This window comes from Macaca mulatta, chromosome 19 (genome assembly GCF_049350105.2).
Source record: "Macaca mulatta isolate MMU2019108-1 chromosome 19, T2T-MMU8v2.0, whole genome shotgun sequence".
NCBI classification, from domain to species: Eukaryota; Metazoa; Chordata; class Mammalia; order Primates; family Cercopithecidae; genus Macaca; species Macaca mulatta.
This window is the reverse complement of record NC_133424.1, coordinates 14,745,387-14,768,457: the sequence shown is the minus strand read 5'-3', so window position 1 is coordinate 14,768,457 and position 23,071 is coordinate 14,745,387. Positions and strand designations below refer to the sequence as shown.

The 23,071-nt window shown below is 57.6% G+C and overlaps 1 protein-coding gene and 2 long non-coding RNA genes across 41 annotated transcripts in view; 1 reads left to right on the top strand and 2 right to left on the bottom strand.

The window, feature by feature from the left end:
• The window catches only part of ADGRL1 (adhesion G protein-coupled receptor L1), a 64,117-nt gene that overhangs the window by 34,212 nt on the left and 6,834 nt on the right, over window positions 1–23,071 (top strand). For 5 of the 39 annotated variants that reach the window (XM_077977528.1, XM_077977506.1, XM_077977527.1 and 2 more), the window contains exons 5-19: window positions 6,512–6,621; window positions 13,890–14,690; window positions 15,962–16,276; window positions 16,892–16,995; window positions 17,292–17,477; window positions 17,812–17,850; window positions 18,000–18,183; window positions 18,371–18,496; window positions 19,036–19,250; window positions 19,540–19,710; window positions 20,141–20,350; window positions 20,451–20,671; window positions 20,876–20,942; window positions 21,444–21,535; window positions 22,116–22,284. In XM_077977528.1, the coding sequence (XP_077833654.1) occupies window positions 6,512–6,621; window positions 13,890–14,690; window positions 15,962–16,276; window positions 16,892–16,995; window positions 17,292–17,477; window positions 17,812–17,850; window positions 18,000–18,183; window positions 18,371–18,496; window positions 19,036–19,250; window positions 19,540–19,710; window positions 20,141–20,350; window positions 20,451–20,671; window positions 20,876–20,942; window positions 21,444–21,535; window positions 22,116–22,284 (3,010 nt within the window). Of the gene's footprint in view, window positions 1–6,444; window positions 6,641–10,239; window positions 10,255–12,577; window positions 12,663–13,889; window positions 14,712–15,961; window positions 16,277–16,891; window positions 16,996–17,291; window positions 17,478–17,811; window positions 17,851–17,999; window positions 18,184–18,370; window positions 18,497–19,035; window positions 19,251–19,539; window positions 19,711–20,140; window positions 20,351–20,450; window positions 20,672–20,875; window positions 20,943–21,443; window positions 21,536–22,115; window positions 22,285–23,071 lie in introns of those variants that run through there. The other 34 variants (XM_077977505.1, XM_077977522.1, XM_077977517.1 and 31 more) reach the window with 16 other exon arrangements.
• The window catches only part of LOC144336701 (uncharacterized), a 37,671-nt gene continuing 20,636 nt past the window's right edge, over window positions 6,037–23,071 (bottom strand). The window contains exons 2-3 of the long non-coding RNA XR_013409023.1: window positions 22,164–22,491; window positions 6,037–8,484 (exon numbers count right to left, since the gene is read on the bottom strand). This is a non-coding gene — a long non-coding RNA (uncharacterized LOC144336701). The remainder of the gene's footprint in view (window positions 8,485–22,163; window positions 22,492–23,071) is intronic.
• Window positions 10,129–13,371, bottom strand: LOC144336702 (uncharacterized). The gene is made up of 2 exons (XR_013409024.1): window positions 11,982–13,371; window positions 10,129–11,003 (listed from the first exon to the last, which is right to left on the bottom strand). It is a non-coding gene; the product is annotated as an uncharacterized LOC144336702 (long non-coding RNA).

Sequence of the window (23,071 nt, the reverse complement as noted above, 5' to 3'; positions counted from 1 at the left end):
GGTGTGAGTGATTGTGTGTGGTGTGAGTGATTGTGTGTGGGGTGAGTGCTTGAGCATGCAAGACTGGAACTTGGAGTGTGTCTGTGTGATTGCATGCATCTATGAGTATGACTGTGTATTTGTCTTGTTTTGTTTATTTTATTTCTTTACTTAATTTTTGAGACAGAGTCTTGCTCTGTCACCCAGGCTGGAGTGTAGTGGCGCGATCTCGGCTTACTGCCACCTCTGCATCCCGGGTTCAAGCGATTCTCCTGCCTCAGCCTCCCAAGTAGCTGGGACTACAGGCGCCCGCCACTACACCCAGTTAATTTTTTTGTATTTTTAATAGAGCCAGGGTTTCACCATATTGGCCAGGATGGTCTCGATCTCTCTCTCTTTTTTTTTTTTTTTTTTTTTTTTTTGTGAGACGGAGTCTCGCTGTGCCCAGGCTGGAGTGCAGTGGCGCGATCTTGGCTCACTGCAAGCTCCGCCTCCCGGGTTCACGCCATTCTCCTGCCTCAGCCTCCCGAGTAGCTAGGACTGCGGGCGCCCGCCACCACACCTGGCTAAGTTTTTTGTATTTTTTAGTAGAGACGGGGTTTCACTGTGTTAGCCAGGATGGTCTCAGTCTCCTGACTTCATGATCCGCCCACCTCAGCCTCCCAAAGTGCTGGGATTACAGGTGTGAGCCTCCACGCCCAGCCAATCGCGATCTCTTGACCTCATGGTCCGCCCGCCTTGGCCTCCCAAAGTGCTGGGATTACATACGTAAGCCACTGTGCCGGCCTATTTTATTTATTTTTGAGACAGAATCTTGCCCTGTCACCCAGGCTGTAGTGTAGTGGTGTGATCTCAGCTCACTGCAGCCTCCACCTCCAGGGTTCAAGCGATTCTCCCGGCTCAGCTTCCCAAGTAGCTGGGATTACAGGCACGCACCATCATGCCCAGCTTATTTTTGTATTTTTATAGAGACAAGGTTTCACCATGTTGGCCAGGTTGGTCTTGAACTCCTGACCTCAGGTGATTCGCCTGCCTACCTTGGTCCCCTGAAGTGCTGGGATTACCAGCATGAGCTACGGCGCTCAGCCTGTGTATTTTAGTGTATGTGTGTGTGTTTGAGTGTGTGACTAAATGTGTGTGATTGTGACTGTGTGTGTCTGAGTGTGTGTGAACAGGTGTGGGTGTGTGCAGAGGTATGTGACTAAACATGTCTTTGAGTGTGTCTGAGTGTCTCTGTATGAGTGACTGTGTGTATTGGAGTGTGTATCTGGGTGGGTGGATATGTGTGTGTGAATGTGGGTGTTTGTGGGTAAATATGTGGTTATATGTCTGAGTGTGTTTGGGTGTGTTTAAGTGTATGTGAGCAGGTGTGGGTGTGAGCACGTGTGTGAGCATATCTCTTTGAGTGAGCATGTGTGTTAGAGTGTGTGTGGCTGACTGAGGTGTGTTTTCGTATGTGTGAGTGGTGGGGTGGATGGGTGAGCGTGTGTGGGGGTGGGTGGATGGATGTGGCTGTGTCTTTGTGTGTTTAAGTGTGTCTGTGGGCAGATGTGTGTATGTGGATGAGGGTTTGTGTGTGGTTGACTGAGAGTGTATTTGTATTTCTCTGAGTGTGTTTGTGACTGTATGTGTGAGCATGGAGTGTGGTTGCCCCAGGCTGAGGCAAATCTGCACAAGCCTCTCTCACACCCAGTCAGTCCACGTAGAGCCGATCAGCCTTTCCTTCAGATTACACCCAGGCTGGATGCGGCGGCTCATGCCTGTAATCCCAGCACTTTGGGAGGCTGAGGCAGGGGATCGCTTTAGGTCAAGAGTTCGAGACCAGCCTGGGCAACGTAGCAAGACCCTGTCTCTACTAAAAAGTAAAAATAAATTAGCCAGTCATGTTAGTGTGTGCCTGTGGTCCCAGCTACTTAGATGACTGATGCAGGAGGATCACTTGGGCCCAGGAGTTTGAGGCTTTGATGAGCTATGATCCCACTGTACTCGAGCCTGGGTGACTGAGCGAGAGACCCTGTCTCTTAAAAAAAAAAAAAAAAAAAAACAGACCGAGCGCGGTGGTTCACTCCTGTAATCCCAGCACTTTGGGAGGCCGTGGCGGGTCGATCACCTGAGGTCAGGAGTTCAAGACCAGCCTGGCCAACATGGTGAAATCCCATCTGCTACTAAAAATACAAAAATTAGCCTGGTATGGTGGTGTGAGCTTGTAGTCCCAGCTACGTGGGAGGCTGAGGCAGGAGAATCGCTAGAACCTGGGAGGTGGAGGTTGCAGTGAACCAAGATAACACCACTATACTCCAGCCTAGGTGACAGAGTGAGACTGTGTCTCAAACCAAAAAAAAAAAAAAAAATGTGTGTTACTCGAGGAGGAGCGGGTCACTGACAGCCCCAGGAGAGCAGGAGAAGTTTGGGCAGCGGATGGGAGTGTTCAGGTGGCTGAGACAGCTGGGCTGGGCTGGGCTGGAGGCGCCTCATCATCTCCTCCTCCTCCTCTGTCTCTCTCTCAAACTGCCATTCCCCTCCAACAGTCTTGCCTCTCTTCCCTGCTTCTTGTCTCCTGACACCCCTACCTGGGCATTCTCAGTCCAGGCTCCAGCCTTTGCTTAGGCTGTGCTCCCCCTCCTGGGGATCCCCCTTCCTCCCACCTCTCCAAATTCTCCCTGCTGACTTCATTCAACACCAGCTTTGGGGGACTGCATTCTTCTCCATTCTCTCTCCAGCACCTAGTACAGCATCTGGCCTAGTTCCCAAGTCCATGGGGAATGCTGTGCATAACAGTTACCGGGGCTGAGGGAGTGTGACGAGGCCTCTGGAGTAGTCCTGCTTCCTCTCCACTGAGTCCCCAACCCCTGCTGCTCCACAACCAAGCCTGGAGGCTTTTTTTTTTTTTTGAGACGGAGTCTCGCTCTGTCCCCCCGGCTGGCGTGCAGTGGCATGATCTGGGCTCACTGCAACCTCCGCTTTCTGCCGCTTTCTGGTTCAAGTAGTCCTCCCGCTTCCATGTCCCTTGTAGCTGGGACTACAAGCATGCACCACCACGCCCAGCTCATTTTTGTGTTTTTAGTAAAGACGAGGTTTCACCATGTTGGCCAGGCTGGTCTCAAACTTCTGACCTCAACTGATCTGCCAGCCTTGGCCTCCCAAAGTGCTGGGATTACAGCCATGAGCCACCGCGCCCAGCCTAGCTATTCATTTGTTGGTGGACATTTGGGCTTCCTCCACTTTTTGGTGATTGTGAATAATCCAGCTGTGAATGTGCACGTACAATGATTTGCTTGTTTTAAATTCTTCTGGGTACAGTAGTCCCCACTTATCCACTGGGGAAACGCTCCAAGAACCCCAGTAGATGCCTAAAACCGCAGAGAGCTACTTACTGAACCTTGTATATACCATGTTTTCTCCCATACATCCCTAATTATAATACAGTTTAATTTACAAATTAGGCACAGCTAGATGTGGTGGCTCATTCCTGTAATCCCAGCACTTTGGGAGGCTGAGGCGGGCGGATCACTTGAGCCTAGGAGTTCGAGACCAGCCTGGGCAACATGGCGAAACCCCGTCTCTACTAAAAATACAAAAAAATTAGCCAGGCGTGGTGGTGCATGCCTGTAGTCCCAGCTAGTCAGGAGGCTGAGGCAGGAGAATAACCTGGGAAGTTGATGCTGCAGTGAGCCATGATCACACCACTGCTTTCCATCCTGGGCAACAGAGTAAGACCCTGTCTAAAAAAGAATAATAAAATAAAATAGGCTGGGTGTGATGGCATACAATTGTAATCCCAGCACTTTGGGAGGTTGAGGCAGGTAGGTTGTTTGAACCCCGGAGTTCGAGACCAGCCGAGGCAACATGGCAAAACCCCATCTCTACTAAAAATACAAAAATTAGCAGGGCATGGTGGCACATACCTGTAGTCCCAGCTACTTGGGAGGCAAAGGCTGGAGGATCACTTGAGCCTGGGAGGCCGAGGCTGCAGTGAGCCAGGATTGTACCACTGCACTCCAGCCTTGGTGACAGAGTGGGACCCTGTCTCAAAAAATAATAATAATAAAATAAAGTAAAATAAACTAGGCACAGTAAGATCCTAACAACAATAGTAATTTTTAGTAGTAAAATATTGTTACATAAACTAAGGGCTACTTGAACACAAGCACTATGAAACCGTGACAGTTGATGGATAACTGAGATGACCACTAGTGTGACTAACATACAGGGAGCAGATACAGCATGGATACGCCCCATACAGCATGAGATTTCATCAGGCTACTCACAACAGCACACAACTCAAAACGTATGAATTGTCTACTTCGGGAGTGCCGTGGTGCGATCTTGGCTCACTGCAACCTCTGCCTCCTGGGTTCAAGTGATTCTTGTGCCTCAGCCTCCTGAGTAGCTGGGATTGCCGGTGTGCCCCACCACGCCTGGCTAATTGTTGTATATTTAGTAGAGATGGGGTTTTACCAGGTTGGCAAGGCTGCTCTCAAACTCCTGGCCTCAAGTGATCTATCCACCACAGCCTCCCAAAGTTCTGGGATTATAGGCGTGAGCCACTGCACCCTGTCCCAGGATTCTATTTTTTGTTTTGTTTTGTTTCAGACGGAGTCTCGCTCTGTCACTCAGGCTGGAGTGCAGTGGCTCAGTCTCGGCTCACTGCAACCTCGCCTCCCGGGTTCAAGCGATTCTCCTGCCTTAGCCTCCTGTTTAGCTGGGGTTACAGACATGCACCACCACGCCTGGCTAATTTTCGTATTTTTAGTAGAGACAGGGTTTCACCATGTTGGTCAGGCTGGTCTCAAACTCCTGACCTCAGGTGATCTGCCCGCCTCAGCCTCCCAAAGTGCTGGGATTGCAGGCGTGAGCCACCACGCCCAGCCAGTGTTCTTTTTTTGAGACGGAGTCTCGCTCTGTCGCCCAGGCTGGAGTGCAGTGGCGCCATCTCAGCTCACTGCAAGCTCCACCTCCCGGGTTCACACCATTCTCCTGCCTCAGCCTCCTGAGTAGCTGGGACTACAGGCGCCTGCCACCATGCCTGGCTAATTTTTTGTGTGTTTTTAGTAGAGATGGGTTTTCACCGTGTTAGCCAAGATGGTCTCGATCTCCTGACCTCATGATCCGCCCACCTCGGCCTCCCAAAGTGCTGGGATTGCAGTGTGAGCCACCGCGCCCAGCCAGTGTTCTATTTTTAAAGAAGAGGGTGAGGTGGATGGATATAGACAGACCTTCCCATGCCCCATCCTGCCCCCCATTTTTCTCTCTCCCTGCTAGATCCTTCGTCCCTTCTCAAGTGTCTGCCTGTGTTTAGTACCCTTGGTTAAGAGCAGGACTGAAGGGGAGACACAGGGCCTCTTCTGCCCCATACCTGTGGGGAAGCCTGTCAAACTATGTCCTGCATGCCTGCGTCCTGCCTGGCCTAGCCCCAGCCTGCTGCAAGGGACAGGGACCCTGACAGTGGGGACAGAGAGACAGATAGCAGATGAGACACATCTTTTTGTTGTTGTTAAATAGGTTCCCCCTTACATGCTAGCCAGCCCCCTGGGAAGTTGACAGTGACTTGGAGGAGTTCCCTCTTGGGAACTGAGAATGGCTTTTCCCTGGGGACGCTTTCTCCTGGCTGCCCTGGCTATAAGTCTGCACAGCAGCACTGCCCAAAGGGTGGGACGTGTCCACGAGATGGTGTGAAGTGGACACAGCTGGACACTGAACATTTCATTGATCGTAAGTTCGCAGAGGCACCACCTCACGTGCATGGCTTCACATGTATTACTCTCCAGTGACCAATGCGGGGGCTTTAAAGTCCATTTAAAGAAAAATGCCAAGGATATAATATTGTCAGCTACATTCAGAATGAAAGTGATGAGGGGTGTCCAGGAAAGCACTGTTGAGGGGGTGACTCCTCCTTCTCAGCTCTGAGGATGATGCTGTGCTGGGGTTGAAAGTAGAAGAACGCTGGTGGGAAAGAGAGAGCAGGCAGGAAACAAAAAAGTGCCCAAAAAAGGCCTCTGGGCTTGATGTATTAGTTCGTTCCTACACTGGTATAAATAAATACCTGAGATTGGGTAGTTTATAAAGAAAAGAGGTTTAATTGCCTCATAGTTCTGCAGGCTGTACAGGAAGCATAGTAGCTTCTGCTTCTGGGGAGGCCTCAGGAAACTTACAATCATAGCAGAAGGTGAAGGGGAAGCAGGCACGTCTTACATGGCCAGAGTAGGAGGAAAAGAGAACAGGGGAGGTGCTACACACTTTTAAACAACCAGATCTCAACAGCACGGAGGGGATGGTGCTAAAACCATTCATTAGAAACCGTCCCCATGATCCAGTCACCTCCCACCAGGCCCCACCTCTAACATTGGAGATCACAATTCAACATGAGATTTGGGCGCAGACACAGATCCAAACTATATCACTTGGTTTCCAGCTCCACTGCCCCTTCCCAATTTGGGGGTGTCTATGACACCATGACCCTGGAGCATGAACCCCTCCCGCCCCCAATCCAGTCTATGTGTTTCTTTCCCAATACCCTGTCTCTCCTCTGAAGGTGTAACAACCGCACCCAGTGTGTGGTGGTCGCCGGCTCGGATGCCTTTCCTGACCCCTGTCCTGGGACCTACAAGTACCTGGAGGTGCAGTACGACTGTGTCCCCTACAGTGAGTCATCTTGTTCCTTGTGCGGACGCGGGCCCTTCCCCCATGAGTGAGTGAGGAGGAGACACCTTGACACATGCGCACACATGCATGGGGCCTGGGCACAGAGGGGACAGCCGGGCCTGCTCTCTCCAACACACATTCTCTTCTCCCAGACACCACTGTCCTTACTCAGTGCCTGCTCCCCCACCTCACAGACTCTGTCACCTCCTGTGGGGGCACCGTCTTCAGCTCTCTTTACCCCAGCCCACTCACCCTGCTTCTTCATGCACCCTGTACTCATTTCCACACTGCCAGGCTATGGTCCCGTGCTCTGCCTGGCACACTTACATCTCTCTTTTCTCCCTTGGCCTCGATGCTTTTCTCGCCCATCTGCCTCCCTCCTCTTCTCACATCCCTTCCTTTTCTGATCCTTCTCATCTACCCTTCTCTTCCCTCTCACTTAACCCCACTGCCCCTCTCAACACCTCTTCTTTATCTCAGCACCCTCACTCCCCACACACTCCTTCCCAATCATGGAAGCTGGACTCTATACCCATAGAGCGGCATACCACCCTCCGAGGCCTGGTGGCAGATCCAGGGTGAAGGGCTGGGGGCATTTTCAACAGATTCATAGCTCCCCATTGGTTTCCCCATTACCATGTGGCACTTCCTGTCTGCAAAGGAAATACCGCCATGGTGGACTGAGGATGGCCTCCAGGCCGCCTGAAGAAAGTGATCTGGGGAGCCAGGAGCCTCCCCATCTTGCACCTGGCCAAGGGGATCAGACAAAGACAGGGTCTCTCCTCCTCAGCACCCCACCCTTGACATCACCTTTTTCCTGCCCTCCCTCCTCCCTCCCTCCTTCCCGTTACCCCTTCCCCTCTCCTCCCACAATGGGTTCCATGTGGCCAACCTGGTGGTAGGGCCTCCGGGCAGGGTGGGGAGAAGGCAGGGCCATCAGGGTGTCTGAGTGTGGTGGGCCGGGGTTGGGGACCAAGAGGCCCTGTAACTCTCCCTCCTCTCCCCTCCCACCCCAACCTTCCCCGCCAACCTTTGATTTCTCCTCGCAGGTGATTCGATGCTGGGGAAACAGGATCCCTTCTGTGCTTCCGTAATTTTCTTCTTTTACTCCTCGTCCTTTCCTTTCAGCGCCTGAGGCCTTCAGCCACCACCGAGGGGGATGCCCGTCTGCTCCTTGAAGCCTCCCCACAGCACTGGGGACACGGCCGACTCCCGCGGCTGGGGCAGCCGGGAAAGGGGGCGGGAGGCAGCGAGCTCAGCACAGCGGGGGCAGTCAGATGGGTGTAGGTTCAAGGCTCGACTGGACTCTTGAGTTTTCTGGCTCTGAAACCTGAGCAAATGACTTAATTTCTCTGGGCCACTACGGAAGGAGGAGGGAGTCCACGAGATGACCTGTGAGAAGCGCTTGGCCCAGGCCGGCCACAGAGTCGCTCCCGGTGGCAGGGTTTTGAGTGTAAACTTCCCAAGGGCAGAGGCTTCGTCTTCACCCGCCGCCCCAGCGCCCAGACCCATGCCTGGTTCAGGATGTACTCAGTAATATTACCGATGCCATTTAAGCCAGCTGAGCCTGTTTATTCATCTGTGATGGGGTGAAGAGGGGTCAAAAGCTTTCCCTTGGAAGCTGCAAGGAGTAGCGACAGTGTGTCAAGCTTGTGTGCACATGAGCTATAGATGCAAAGGAAATGGTGCCTGCTTCCGCCAGCCATGTGTGTGCCTCAGTTTTCCCATCTGTAGACAGGGTTCTTGAAAGATGGCCCGTGAGGTGCCTAGCATAGTTGCTGGCCCCTCGTGAGTGCTGGACACTTGGTAGTTGTTGCTTTTGTTGCAACTCCTTGTAATGCCTCTTGTCAATTACGATTATTGCTGTGGTAATCAAAATTAAAATAACAACGGATAATGAACCCAACTTCTCCTGAGGCGGGTGAGATAAAGGGCAGGAAAAACTCCCTGGTCCAAGTGGAAGCCAAAGCAAGTAGACGAGAGGCTCAGATCAAGTAGCAGGAAAGAAGCTAGGGGAGGAGAGGAGCTGAGAGACCTGAAGCCGAGGCCCTGAGTGTGGTCCAGGGGCCACAACCGACAGAGAACAGGCGGGCTCCGGGGACAGAGGGCAGGACAGTTCAGAGGAGGGACAGCCGCCTGTCTGATGGAAGAGAGATAGCCTGAGCCCTTGGGGAAGACAGGAGACACACACGCGCACACACAAACACGCATGCACACACACGTGTGTGCATACATACGGGGTGGATGTTGGGGGCAGAGCTAACTCCTGATCCTCCAGAGGAAGGAGGCTGGAGTTAAAAAGGGGGACAGCAGATAGCTAGAGGACAGGGAGGCCAGGCACTCGTCTCCCAAATGTTCGCTGAGCATCTCCTGAGTGCCAGGCCCTGGGTGAGGCGCTGGGAAGGGAGCCAGAGGCTGACCCTGTGGAGCTCCGTGCTGGAAGCTTCAGAGAGGGGCCAGGAGAGCCAGTCCCTCTGGTCAGAAGTTCCTGAGGGGCCAGGGATGCAGAGGGGAGCGGCCTGGGCAGCCACCTGGCCCAGGGCTTCAGAGGCTGGGGTGACCCCAAGTGCTGGTGAGGGTGGGTCAGGGGTGGGTGGCAGGGGGCATGTGATGTGTGGGAACCCGCCCACACACTGGACAAGCCCGACTAATGCTGGATTTGCTTTGCAGCTGAGCACAGTCTAACCGTGCCCCTTCCTCCCCTAGGTGCCACCCGTCCGCAGGGCAGCGGGCAGGGCGGAGCTCCCATCTCCTGGGCCCCTGGGCCCTGGGTGGGTTAAGCAGAGAAGCCGAACCTCAGGCTTGCCCCTGGGGAGCCTGGGAGCGTGTCTGTGCCCCCACCTGCTGTCCCACCCAGTCTGTGTCCCCCACCCCCGCCACCTCTCTGCCTCCGTCTCCCCGACCCTGGCTCTCTCTGGGGTCCGGGTGCAACTGCCTGTCTGCCTCTCTGTCGTTCTGTGTCTGGCTCTGCCTCCTTCTCTCTGTGTTGGCTTCTTCTGGGTTGTGAGGGCTTGGGGGAAGTCAGCTGGACCTGGGTGAGGCCAGCACAAAGGGGAAGGAGTTCAGCCTGTTTCTCGGCTGAGGGTGGGCCCAGGCCCTGGGAGACACTGAACCCCTTCCCCTGGGGCCCCTGGTTCTAGCAGGAGGGCAGCAGGCAGGGTGGGAAGGGAGCTGAGTGGCTCCTCCACCTCACCACTCCCTGGTGCCCCCTCTGACCGGAGCCCACCTCCCAGCTGGGGCTCCCCACTCCCTGCCCCCTCTGCACCAAGGGTGCCCCCGCCACCTGAGGGCTCTGTCCGCCTGCCTGCCTGTACCCCCCTACCACACCTGTGTCTGTGTCTTTTCCCTCCCGTGTGTGTCCCCCTCATCCCTCTGACTGTCTCCCTGGCACCCTCTCACCCCACCTGACCACCCCCAGAGGAAGGGACCTGGGGGCGGGGGCCCAAGCTGATGCTACGGAAGGGGTTGGGGAAGCAGGAGCAAGGAAGGAAAGGAAAAGGGGGCGTGTTGCCAGAAAAGAAACGAAAGCAATTTAATCTCTTTTTTTTTTTTCTCTTTTTTTCTTGCACATTTTTTTTTTCAATTTGTTTTCTCTCTCTCTTCCGATGCTTAAAGTAGAAGTGGAGCAGAAAGGTAAACGCACTGTTACCAATGCTAACCCCTAACTCACACTTTGTTCTACCTGTACCATACTTATGTGACCTGCCCTCCCTCCCGGCCCCTTCTTCTCTCCCCCACCCACACTCGGTCCGGTCGGTATCCCCAACCCCGGGTTGTCCTCCCAGCGGGGCCAGCCCTGGTGCGGCCACGGGCATCTCCACCCTCCAGATACCCACGGAAGCTCTTCTCTGAGCTTGGGCAGAATTTCTCTCTCTCGCTGTTTCTGTCTCTCTCTGTCCCTCCTTCCCGGTCCCTGGCCCTTTCAGGGGACCTGGCCTTCTCTCATACTACTTTTGCCTCCTTCAGGAGAAGTGTATAAGCATCCAGGGCGGGTGGGGAGGGAGGGACTCCCTTCCCCGGCTCCCCCACTGGGGCACCGGGTGAGCTGTGTCTCTCTCTCTCTCTCTCTCTCTCTGTCTCTCTCTCTCTGTCTCTCCCCTCTCTCTTCCTCCTTCACCTGCACCTTTTATAACATGTTTCTGGTTCAGGGGAGGCGGGCTGGAGGGGACACCATTGTTTTCCTTTTGGGGAGCAGATTCCTCCTATGTCTCGGGCTCCTGGTGGCTTAAGTTCCTTCTGGTTTGACGTTTCCAAGGCCCAGAGCTGTTTTGGAGCACGGAGCACCAGTCCTCCCCACCCCCAACCCGATCCCATCTCTGACCAGCTGGGGGCCCAGCCCTGGGGAGGGGTGTCAGCTGTCCCCAGCCCTGGGAGGGGGCAGCCTGCCAAAAAATGAAAAAATGAGGGCGAGGGGGCGGGGGCGGGCCTCATGGTTGGGGGAGCGAAGGGTGGGGGAGCGTGTTCTCTGTTTCTTTCACACTTGCAAAGCTGCAGTCAGGGTTTCTTCTGGGCTGTTGTGGTTAGAGGACCAGGGAGAGGGGCGGCGGGCGGGGGGGGGCACAGTCTGGGGACTTCCACAGACTCTGTAATTTCTGGCAGAGAACTCCCTAGTGGATGGGGCTGTCCGTTACTGGTGGGGCGGAGGTGCTGCTGCTGAGGGGCTTCTAGGGTGAGACGTTAGGGATGACCATTTCCTCCCCTGAAAGTTTTGGGAAATTACCCATTTGAGGCTGGCAGCAGCGGGCGGGGCTGGAGGAATGGCCTTTAGGGATCCCTTTTGCCTTGAAATTACAGTGGTCTGTGGAGCATCCCTTCCGAAGGAGGTGGGGCAGGGCCCCTCTGAGCTGCTCCCCTCCCCGTCTTCCCCTCTCCCCCATCTCAGAGAGGCCTGGGCTGTTGGCCCGAGGTCCGCCCCCTCACTGCACCCCTCCACTCTCCTCTCTCTCTCCTGGAGTGTCTCTCCCTCCCAGCACCAGCCACTCTTCTTGCAGGCCCACTGGTTTGGATGCGGCACCACTGGAGCTTTTCTCTTCGAGGGCCAGGGCAGGGCGGGTGGGGTGATGGGGTAAGGGAGGGAAGAGGAGGGATTGGGAGCTTGGTGCTGGTGAAAGGTCCTTGCTGTCCAAGGCCCCAGACAGACCCTTCCTCATCTTCTCCCCCTTCCCCTGGGTTGACCTCTAACCACATTTTTCCTCCCCTGATACCCTCTGAGCAGGTTAGGCTCTGAGGCCTCCCACCATCCCCCTCACACAAACATGTCCCCTCAGATGCCACACACCTGGCGGGGGTGGGGACCGGCTTGGGCAGAGCCAGTGTGCTGGACGGAGTGTGCAGGCTGACCCCCTCAGGGCATCAGGGACAGGGAGATGGCCAGTCCCCAGGGCCCAAGCCAGGGTCGTTCTGGCTCCTGGCCAGCTCTATGTCCCAGGCTTCTCTCCCTCTACAAAACTACATCCTCCTGGCTGCTTTGTGCCGGGGGCCCTGAGCCACATTGTCCCCACGCTGTGAAGGGAGTGCTGCCTGTCCCCCTCCCTCCCAAGCCTGCTGAAGGTGGGGAATGAGGACTAGCTCTTGCCCGAGCCCCTCTTGCCACTGGGGCTGCCCCCCAAGCCGGTGCCAGGTCCCAGCCGCCCCCCGGTCCCATTGGGGCCAGCTGCTTTGGTGACAGGCCAAGCAGGAGCAGAGAATTCACTGCAAACCCTCCGCCCTCGCCCCGTGCCCTCGCCCCGGCCTGTGTGTGGGTTCTGCCAGCCGGGAGGTGAGGGAGGCCTGGCCATCCTGGATGGAGGGGCGCATGGATGTCGGCACTCTGGGAGGAGGTGGGGGGTCTGGCCACACTGACCCCAGGATCAGTCAAGGGGAGGCTAGGAGTAGGTGGCGCTGGGACGTGACTGGGCAAGGGTGGGCCGGCCAGCAGCGGCCAACGAGATGCAGTTGAGGTTTTCCTCCTTTTCAGGGATTGGGGGGGTGGGGCGGGGCCCCCCACCTTTCTGACATCAGCGCTGCCTTGGTCCCTCCTCCCGAGCCGGGGATGGTCGCAGGTAAATCGGGGTCCGGGCCAGGGGAGGTGGGGGGCCTGGCTGGGGCGGGCTGGGTCTTTATCCTAGCGCCTGGTTCCCTCCCCTGCCCCCTCCGAGCTGGACCTGGGACTGCCCCCCTGAGGGACCCTCAGTCGGGCCTGGGCCTTGGAGTGAATTCTCTGCTCACCCCTCTCTCCTCCGCCAGCACTAACCCTTTCTTCCCAGGTGGTCTGCAGCGCGGCCTCCCACGGAGCCAGGACCTCGCCAAGCCCCCATTCCCCCTTGTCTCTCTTCCCTCTGCACAGCTCTCCGCTCCCTCCCCACCTCTCCCGGGAGTCCTGTCCCTCTCCATGTCCCCACTCCCACCCCCACCCCTGTGCACAGTGCCACTGTCTGCTGCTGAGCCAGACCCCATGAGAGACCCTGCCGGCTGGGGGCAGGGCTGGGCGCCCTCCAGGAGGGGCCAGACTCTCCGTTCCCTGTCCTAGCCTGGGAGCTGCCTCTGGGAATCCCTTCCTCGGCTACTGACTTCGTGGGTACCGGGTGGGGGTGGGGCACAGGCTGCATCAGGAACCTGGGGAGAGAGTTGAAACCCCTATCCTTCCCCCAGCCTAGAATAGGGGGACACTCCTGACACCCACAGTGGGTATGGGAACGTGACTCTACGTTGCAGTTTTTGCAGGAGGAAGAAAGTGGAGTTTAAAAAAAAAAAAAAAAAAAAAAGTCTGTCCGGGTGTTGTTGGTGAAGGATGGGACCCTGGACCCTAGCTCTTCCCTAAGTGGCAGAGAAGAGGGAGAAGGGGCCGGATGCTAAGTCCCTGGACCGTCAAAGTCAGGAGTGACTGTAGTGGGGAGATTCTGCCCCCACTTAAATCACACGGGACCACCTCTGGGAGGGCTCTTGCCAACTCCTTCTCCCCAGCCTGTGGGGTCTCTAGCAGCCAGGGAAGGGAAGAGGGGCACCACTTCCCCCCACTAACCCTGCTCTTAATGGCCTTCAGGGCTCACATTTCCAGGGAGAGGGGCAGCTGGGCAGGGCGTGGGGAGGGGGGTCGGGTCCCAGCCCGGAAACCCCCTTCCCATCACCAGCCCTACCAAGCAACCGTGACTGCAGCAGCAGGAGGGGACAACCTGACTCCCCGCCGGCAGCGTGACCAACTTGCCTCTCTCCCCCTTCTCTCTCTTTCTCCTTCCTCTCGCCTCTGCCCCTCCTCTCCCGTCTCCTCCCCTCCTGCCCGCTCTGCCCAGTCTTCGTGTGCCCAGGGACCCTGCAGAAGGTGCTGGAGCCCACCTCGACACACGAGTCGGAGCACCAGTCTGGCGCGTGGTGCAAGGACCCGCTGCAGGCAGGTGACCGCATCTACGTGATGCCCTGGATCCCCTACCGCACGGACACGCTGACCGAGTACGCCTCGTGGGAGGACTACGTGGCCGCCCGCCACACCACCACCTACCGCCTGCCCAACCGCGTGGATGGCACAGGCTTTGTGGTCTATGATGGTGCCGTCTTCTACAACAAGGAGCGCACGCGCAACATCGTCAAGTATGACCTGCGGACGCGCATCAAGAGCGGGGAGACGGTCATCAATACCGCCAACTACCACGACACCTCGCCCTACCGCTGGGGCGGCAAGACCGACATTGACCTGGCGGTGGACGAGAATGGGCTGTGGGTCATCTACGCCACCGAGGGCAACAACGGGCGGCTGGTGGTGAGCCAGCTGAACCCCTACACACTACGCTTCGAGGGCACGTGGGAGACGGGTTACGACAAGCGGTCGGCGTCCAACGCCTTCATGGTGTGCGGGGTCCTGTACGTGCTGCGTTCCGTGTACGTGGATGATGACAGCGAGGCGGCTGGCAACCGCGTGGACTATGCCTTCAACACCAATGCCAACCGCGAGGAGCCTGTCAGCCTCGCCTTCCCCAACCCCTACCAGTTCATCTCCTCCGTTGACTACAACCCTCGTGACAACCAGCTGTATGTCTGGAACAACTATTTCGTCGTGCGCTACAGCCTGGAGTTCGGGCCGCCCGACCCCAGTGCTGGTGAGGACGACTCACTTCCAGGCATGGAGCCCGCTTGCCTTTGTCCCTTCCACCCCCACCCACCCGTGGGTCCCAGGGTGGGGAGCCCCATCCTGTGAGCTCTTGGGGATCGGGAGGTAAAGGAAATTCACAGCACGTGACAGACGCTGTTCTAAGTACTTCACAGTCATTAACTCATCTCCTCCTCATGGTCTATGATAGGGATCCTTACTGCCCTGTTTTACAGATGAGTACACTGAGGCACTGTATGGGTAGGGGATTAAGTTATTTGAGGATTTCTTTTTTTTTTTTTTTTTTTGAGAGGGAGTCTCGCTCTGTCGCCCAGGCTGGGATGCAGTGGCCGGATCTCAGCTCACTGCAAGCTCCGCCTCCCGGGTTTACGTCATTCTCCTGCCTCAGCCTCCCGAGTAGCTGGGACTACAGGCGCCCGCCACCTCGCCCGGCTAGTTATTTTTTTGTATTTTTTAGTTGAGATGGGGTTTCACCTTGTTAGCCAGGATGGTCTCGATCTCCTGACCTCGTGATCCGCCCGTCTCGGCCTCCCAAAGTGCTGGGATTACAGGCTTGAGCCACCGCGCCCGGCCTATTTGAGGATTTCAAGCCAGCCTCCCAACCACTGAACTGTACTGCCTCTCCCTGGGGCTTGGGCACCTTTACTCCAGGAACCCTTGGATCCACCAAAATCCTGGGTGGAAGTCCAATATCCACAAAAGAGCTGAGTTGCTGATGTTGACTGGGCTGAGGGCAACTCTGCAGTCTTCTTTTACCCCCCTTAGCTGCCCTGCTAGCTCTGTGCCGCCCCAGGGCTCCAGGAAGCCTGATCTAACCCCATCTTGTTTGCAAAAGGGGGAGCTGAGGCCCCCAGAAGGAAGGAGCATAGCCAGGTTACATAAGCCAAAATCAGCTAGAAGGAGGGTGGGAGGCGGTGGTATTCAGCCCCTGCCTGGTGGCGGGGCGGACCTGGATCGGGGAGGGCTCCTGTCCCCCAGACACCTCTGTCCCTGCCTCTCCTGACTGTTCTCTCAGACCTTACGGAACACATAGTGGATTTTTACCACCCTTTGCTACTTCATATGGTCCCATGGGCATAAGGGACTTTGGTGGGCACAGAGAGGCCAGGGGAGATCAACTCCCAGACCCAGCAGGGCCCAGCATGTGTTTCCACTTGAGTAGGTGAGGAAGATGCTAGGATGGCCTGGGGCCCGCTGCCCAGGCACGCTGTGGCATGGCCCCGAGCACGGGGATGACCCTGTCTCATGTCCCCTCTCCAGGCCCAGCCACTTCCCCACCCCTCAGCACGACCACCACAGCCAGGCCCACGCCCCTCACCAGCACAGCCTCGCCCGCAGCCACCACCCCGCTCCGCCGGGCACCCCTCACCACGCACCCAGTGGGTGCCATCAACCAGCTGGGACCTGATCTGCCTCCAGCCACAGCCCCAGCCCCCAGCACCCGGCGGCCCCCAGCCCCGAATCTACACGTGTCCCCTGAGCTCTTCTGCGAGCCCCGAGAGGTGCGGCGGGTCCAGTGGCCGGCCACCCAGCAGGGCATGCTGGTGGAGAGACCCTGCCCCAAGGGGACTCGAGGTGAGTACAGAGGCTGCGGCCAGGGGAGGGATGGGGGCCATGCCCCCCGCAGCTTAGCACAGATGCATGTGTGGGTGGTGGTCTCTGCTGCGAAGCAGAGGCTTTCTGAGGGCAGGGGTCATCCCCAGTGACCAGCAGAACTCTCAGGGCACAGAAGCCACTCAGTGCCCCTGGCCCGGCCTGCGGAACCTGCAGGGAGCCTGCAGAAGGCGACCTGGCTCCCAGCCTCAGACGGACCTGAGACTGCCCCAGGCACAGCCAGTTTCACCTGGGTGGCCAGCTGAAGTGCGAAAAGGGCAGGGCTGCGTGTCCTGGAGATCTGAGGGGAGGGTTGGCAGGTGCTTTGTGGAGAGGGGGCGTTCAAGATGGGCCTTGCTGGAAGGGTCTGATTCTGGAGGCAAAGACAGAAGGGGGCAGGAGGGAGAGCTCAGGCGAAGGGAGTGGCGCCTCTTTCAACTGTCCGGCCCGCTTCATGTCTGTTTCTCCGTGTTTCCCTCACCTCCCTCTTCGCCCGCTCGTCCCCCGCTCTCTGTCATCTCCTTTCCCCCTCTCCGTCCCATCCTTCTCTTCTTCCCTTTGGCTCCCTTGTCTGTTTCTGTCTGTCTGTCCCTGCAGGAATTGCCTCCTTCCAGTGTCTACCAGCCTTGGGGCTCTGGAACCCCCGGGGCCCTGACCTCAGCAACTGCACCTCCCCCTGGGTCAACCAGGTGGCCCAGAAGGTACCAGCCACCACCCCTCGCAGGCAGGCACATGTGCTCAGGCCCAGGGCCCAGGGCCCAGCGGGGGTCGTGGAGCAACTGGGGAGACTCGGGCTGGCAGGTCTGGAAGGCAGGACTGCGGGGTCACCTCTCTGGCCTACAAAGGGAGCAGGGACAGATGGGGTGGGAAAGGGCAGACGGTGATGGGGAAGTGGAGAGAGAAAGAGGAGAGGCTGCACGGGCCAGGGAAGCTGGGGAGGGCAGGATGGTCCCTGACAGACCTGGGATTTCCCCTCCCTGCCCCCCACCTCATACAGATTAAGAGTGGGGAGAACGCAGCCAACATCGCCAGCGAGCTGGCCCGACACACCCGGGGCTCCATCTACGCGGGGGACGTCTCCTCCTCTGTGAAGCTGATGGAGCAGCTGCTGGACATTCTGGACGCCCAGCTGCAGGCCCTGCGGCCCATCGAGCGCGAGTCAGCTGGAAAGAACTACAACAAGGTGGGGCCTGGTGGCGGCGCTGACCTGGCGCGGGGAAGGCGCCTGCCCCCAAGGGCACAGGAAGTATCCAATCTGGTACCTCCCAGCCAGACTGCCACCTCCACTCCCTTCCTCAGAGAGGAAGGACCCCCCCGCCCAAGGACTGCTGGGTCTCACTCCTGTGCTGCCTCAGACGGTCCTGGGTGTTGGGGATCCCTACGGAATGTCTTGCTGATAGTCCAGCCCTGGGGGCAGTGGTAGCCACAGATGAGAGAGCTATACAGATGTGACAGTACTGGGGTGAGGGAACTGGCGTCCAGAGGTCTGGCCTGACATCACCTCCATCTCTTTCTAGATGCACAAGCGGGAGAGAACTTGCAAGGATTATATCAAGGTGAGACCCAAGGGGTCCCAGTGTAAGGACCGTGGGCTCCGGCTGACGGGAGAATAGGGGTATAGGTTGAGAAGAGGGCATGCAGAGCCCACCCCAAGGAATTAGAGGGTGTTGAGGGGCTCACAGCACCATCCCCCCTGCCTGCGCAGGCCGTGGTGGAGACAGTGGACAATCTGCTCCGGCCAGAAGCTCTGGAGTCCTGGAAGGACATGAATGCCACGGAGCAGGTGCACACGGCCACCATGCTCCTGGACGTCCTGGAGGAGGGTGCCTTCCTGCTGGCCGACAACGTCAGGGAGCCTGCCCGCTTCCTGGCTGCCAAGGAGAACGTGGGTGAGTGCCACGGTCACCCAGAGCAAACTCAGATACGAACCTTAAACCATGGGGTTCTGGCCTGGAGGCCGCAGAGGAGCTACCCGACGCTTGGGCGTCTTGCCACAGGGTCTTGTTCTGTAGCCTGAGCCCCTGGACTGGGAACAGACCCCAACTGCGTGTGCCTTGCCTTCCCCTGTCCCCACAGTCCTGGAAGTCACAGTCCTGAACACAGAGGGCCAGGTGCAGGAGCTGGTGTTCCCCCAGGAGGAGTACCCAAGAAAGAACTCCATCCAGCTGTCTGCCAAAACCATCAAGCAGAACAGCCGCAATGGTCAGTGTCCCTGGCGGGGCCTCGGGTTGGGAGGCAGCCCCCTCCCCGCCCCCTAGCCCTGTGCCAGCATCTCTGTGCCATTTGTGGAGGGCAGCAGTCCTGAACTTTCCTCCTGCTAGTGTAAAATTTGAGGGGATTCATGGGTTCCCTGAAGTGCTGCAGAGCCCCAAGGGTGAGCCTTACAGTTGCAAAGCTGGCTCCTGGGCCTCACAGCTCAGACAGGATGGGGCCACTGAGACAAAGGTTCAGAGAGGTCAGGGGCTTGCCCAAGGTCACACAGTGAGAATGGGTGGGTCGGAGGCCCAGGCCATGTGTCCTGGCACACTGCCCTGCTGTTTCGAACTGCCTTCGGCTGAGCAGTGGTCTTGTGGACAGGGCTCCCTGCCCCCCACCTGCCTGGGCTATGGAGTGGCTTCAGAGGTCCCAGTGGCCGGCATGGCCGAGGGCTGAGGAGCTGGCCGAGCTGGGAAGCCAGGGGCCTGGACAGAGGTGCGCCAGCTGAGGATGCTGACACATCCAAACGTGCCTGTCCTCGCCAGGGGTGGTCAAAGTTGTCTTCATCCTCTACAACAACCTGGGCCTCTTCCTGTCCACGGAGAATGCCACAGTCAAGCTGGCCGGCGAAGCAGGCCCGGGTGGCCCTGGGGGCGCCTCTCTAGTGGTGAACTCACAGGTCATCGCAGCATCCATCAACAAGGAGTCCAGCCGTGTCTTCCTCATGGACCCTGTCATCTTCACTGTGGCCCACCTGGAGGTAAGCTGAGCTGTCCTTCTCCCTCCATGGGGGTCCCTGTACCTTCTGTGTTCCCAAGCTGTGTACCTGCCCCTCCACCATGTGCTCACTTCGAGAACAAGTTATGGGTTCTTCCACTTCAGTAGCTTGGGCCATTTGTCCCCAGAGCTCTTACAATGTCAGCTGGAGCCCCAGACTCCAGGCACTTCTTTGATACTTGGCACCATCCCTGTAGCCAGGTGTGGGGGGCCGGAATGGGATTCCCCGGTTCTGACTCCAGTTCTGACACCCCGGCGCCACCACACAACAGGACAAGAACCACTTCAATGCCAACTGCTCCTTCTGGAACTACTCGGAGCGTTCCATGCTGGGCTACTGGTCGACCCAGGGCTGCCGCCTGGTGGAGTCCAACAAGACCCATACCACGTGTGCCTGCAGCCACCTCACCAACTTTGCCGTGCTCATGGCTCACCGCGAGATCGTAAGCTGGCTGGCGCTCTGCTCCTCCGGGCAGGCCCGCTTGCTGGCCTGGCTTTGCATGGCATCCTAGAGAGATCATGGGCAGTGCTGGGGAGGCCGGCCTCATGGCTGTGGGGGGCTCCTAGTCTTGCCTGGGGCATGAGGCCATGCATCTGGTTCTCTCTGGTCATCTATGGCCATGGTCCCACCGTCTCCCGAGGCACTCTGGAGAATCAAGTTGGTGTCACGTTAGTCATCTCTCCACAAGCCTTCCAGAGCATGAGGAAGTGAGCACATTGCTGCGTGCAGAGGGGTGGGGCCTGCCAGATTGGCGGCACCAGAAGTCCTCGTGGCCCATGGCCTTGCCCAGGGCCCTGTCTGCAGCTGGCACCTGGCTGAGCCCAGTGTGCAAAACCAAAGGCCCTGAGCGTGCCCCCTGCTCCTGTCCCCAGTACCAGGGCCGCATCAACGAGCTGCTGCTGTCGGTCATCACCTGGGTGGGCATCGTGATCTCCCTGGTCTGCCTGGCCATCTGCATCTCCACCTTCTGCTTTCTGCGGGGGCTGCAGACTGACCGCAACACCATCCACAAGAACCTGTGCATCAACCTCTTCCTGGCTGAGCTGCTTTTCCTGGTCGGGATCGACAAGACTCAGTATGAGGTGGGCTGGGACTCGAGGGCAGGTGACGGCCAGCGCCTGGGGGGCCGCGAGAGGAAAGGGGACGCCTGCCCGAGCCCCTCACCCTCGGTGCTCCCTGCAGATTGCCTGCCCCATCTTCGCCGGCCTGCTGCACTACTTCTTCCTGGCCGCCTTCTCCTGGCTGTGCCTGGAGGGCGTGCACCTCTACCTGCTGCTGGTGGAGGTGTTTGAGAGCGAGTATTCCCGCACCAAGTACTACTACCTGGGCGGCTACTGCTTCCCGGCTCTGGTGGTGGGCATCGCGGCTGCCATTGACTACCGCAGCTATGGCACCGAGAAGGCGTGAGTTTCCACATCCCAGCCCTGCACCGGTTCCTCCCGCATGGTTCCCTGCTGGGCGGCACCCCTTGGGAAAGGACCCTCAGGGCGGTGGCCTCCCTTCCTCCTGATCCCAGAGGCTGTAGCCTGCAGAGTCCTAGGTCTTCATGGGTCACTGGGAATGGCTCCTCGGCTTCTCTCTATACCCCGGCCCTGTTTCCTTTACAGCTGCTGGCTCCGAGTGGACAATTACTTCATCTGGAGTTTCATCGGGCCCGTCTCCTTCGTTATCGTGGTGAGTTGGGAGGTGACACCCCTAGCACCACATCTTCCTTCATCCAGGCTGGCCTTGACTCCAGCCCCTGCCCCCACCACACACACACACACACACACACACACACACACACCCCACATCGGAACTGAGCCACCAGCTGAGATGAGAGTGTACACACACACACACACACACACCCCACATCGGAACTGAGCCACCAGCTGAGAGGATGAGAGTGTGCTGGGTTCATGGAGCTCCGATGCTGAGGGCTACTCGCCTGGGGGACTGTGATTTGAGCCCCTACTGTATGTCAGGCCATGGGCCTTGTCCTCCCGGCAGCCAGGAGCGGCATTCAGTTGCCAGTCATGTCAGTCAGCTCACTGTCACCTCAGGGGCAGATACAGGGTTCTCCCAGCAGAGGCGAGGGCCACAGCTGAGACTTCACCAGGCCGGGCCCATGTCTCAGTGCTCACTGAGGGAGGCAGGGCCACTCTCAGCCTAGCCTGTCCCTTGTCCCGCCCCCAGGTCAACCTGGTGTTCCTCATGGTGACCCTGCACAAGATGATCCGAAGCTCATCTGTGCTCAAGCCTGACTCCAGCCGCCTGGACAACATTAAGTGAGCCTCACCCCTGCCTGCCCCCTGCCCCATGACACACCCCCACCCCGCGCGGGGCCCACCTCCTCCAGGGTGTCCTAAAAGGTAGTGCTGTCACCTCTGGTGACACATATTGCGATTTTAAGTACCAAGAGGGGTGTTTTATTGTGGTCACTATGTGCCTACTTAATGGGTCTTAGAAAGTGTATCATTAGCACGTCCAACCTGTGGTTTTAGAGGCATGACTGTGTAGGGTGAGGCTAAATTCAACAGGTGAGTGTGTTTAAGGGCAACTTAAAGAGAAATAGGCAGCAAATGTAGCCTCAGTGGTCTGGAAATTTGGCAGAAACAATGAAGGTGGCAGAGGAATGACTGATGTTCACAATACCCCGACCCCGACCCAGTACCTTTCCCTCAGGCCCAGGCTGGGGTGGAGGCATCCTGGGCAGGCCAGTGCCCCTAAGGCCCACTCAGCCTGCTCAGGGCTTTGCAGACAGTGCCCAGGCCCACCCAAGGGCCCCTTTGTAGGCTGCAGGGGAGGCCCGGGCTGAGGCCGTCCCCTCCGGTGGGTACTTTGACACCTCTATCGCCCCACCCCCAGATCCTGGGCTCTGGGGGCCATTGCGCTGCTGTTCCTGCTGGGCCTCACCTGGGCTTTCGGCCTCCTCTTCATCAACAAGGAGTCGGTGGTCATGGCCTATCTCTTCACCACCTTCAACGCCTTCCAGGGGGTCTTCATCTTCGTCTTTCACTGCGCCTTACAGAAGAAGGTGAGGTCGAGGCGGGGTCCTGGGTCACAGCCTCCCTTGGAGACATTTCCTGGGCATCCTGGAAAAGGCAGCGAGGGTGGAGGAGACTCAGGGGCTCCCTCAAGCCCCCAGTGAGTGCTGCAGGGCTTCTACGGTCAGGTCTGCGTCCACGGGGAGGGGAGCACGAGCTCAGGGCTAGGGAGGGTTTAACCACAGGTGAAGAGGGTTCTGGAAAAAAGCAAGATACAGCAGCTTAGAGGGGTGAGAGCAGGACAGATTTGGTGATGGGGAAGCCTCACCACCATGAGGGCCACGAGTCAGGCCTGGGAGGGGGAGGACTTCGGGAGCCACCCTGAGGGAGCACTGCCTGCATTCATAGTTCAGGAAATAATTATGAATTTTGTGGTGACAGAAAGGATCTTTTTCAAATAAATGTGTTAAAATCTGAATCTTAAGAAAACATACAGGCCAGACGCAGTGGCTCACGCCTATAATCCCAACACTTTGGGAGGCTGAGGCGGGTGGATCACCTGAGGTCAGGAGTTCCAGACCAGCCTGGCCAACATGGTGAAACCCTGTCTCTACTTTAAAAATATAAAAATTAGCCGGGCATGGTAGCAGGCGCCTATAGTCCCAGCTACTTGGGAGGCTGAGGCAGGAGAATCGCTTTAACCCGGAAGGCGGAGGTTGCAGTGAGCCGAGATTATGCCACTGCATTCCAGCCTGGGCAACAGGGTAAGACTCTGTCTCAAAGAAAAAAAAAAAAAAAAAAAGGACTGGGTACAGTGGCTCATGCCTGTAATCCCAG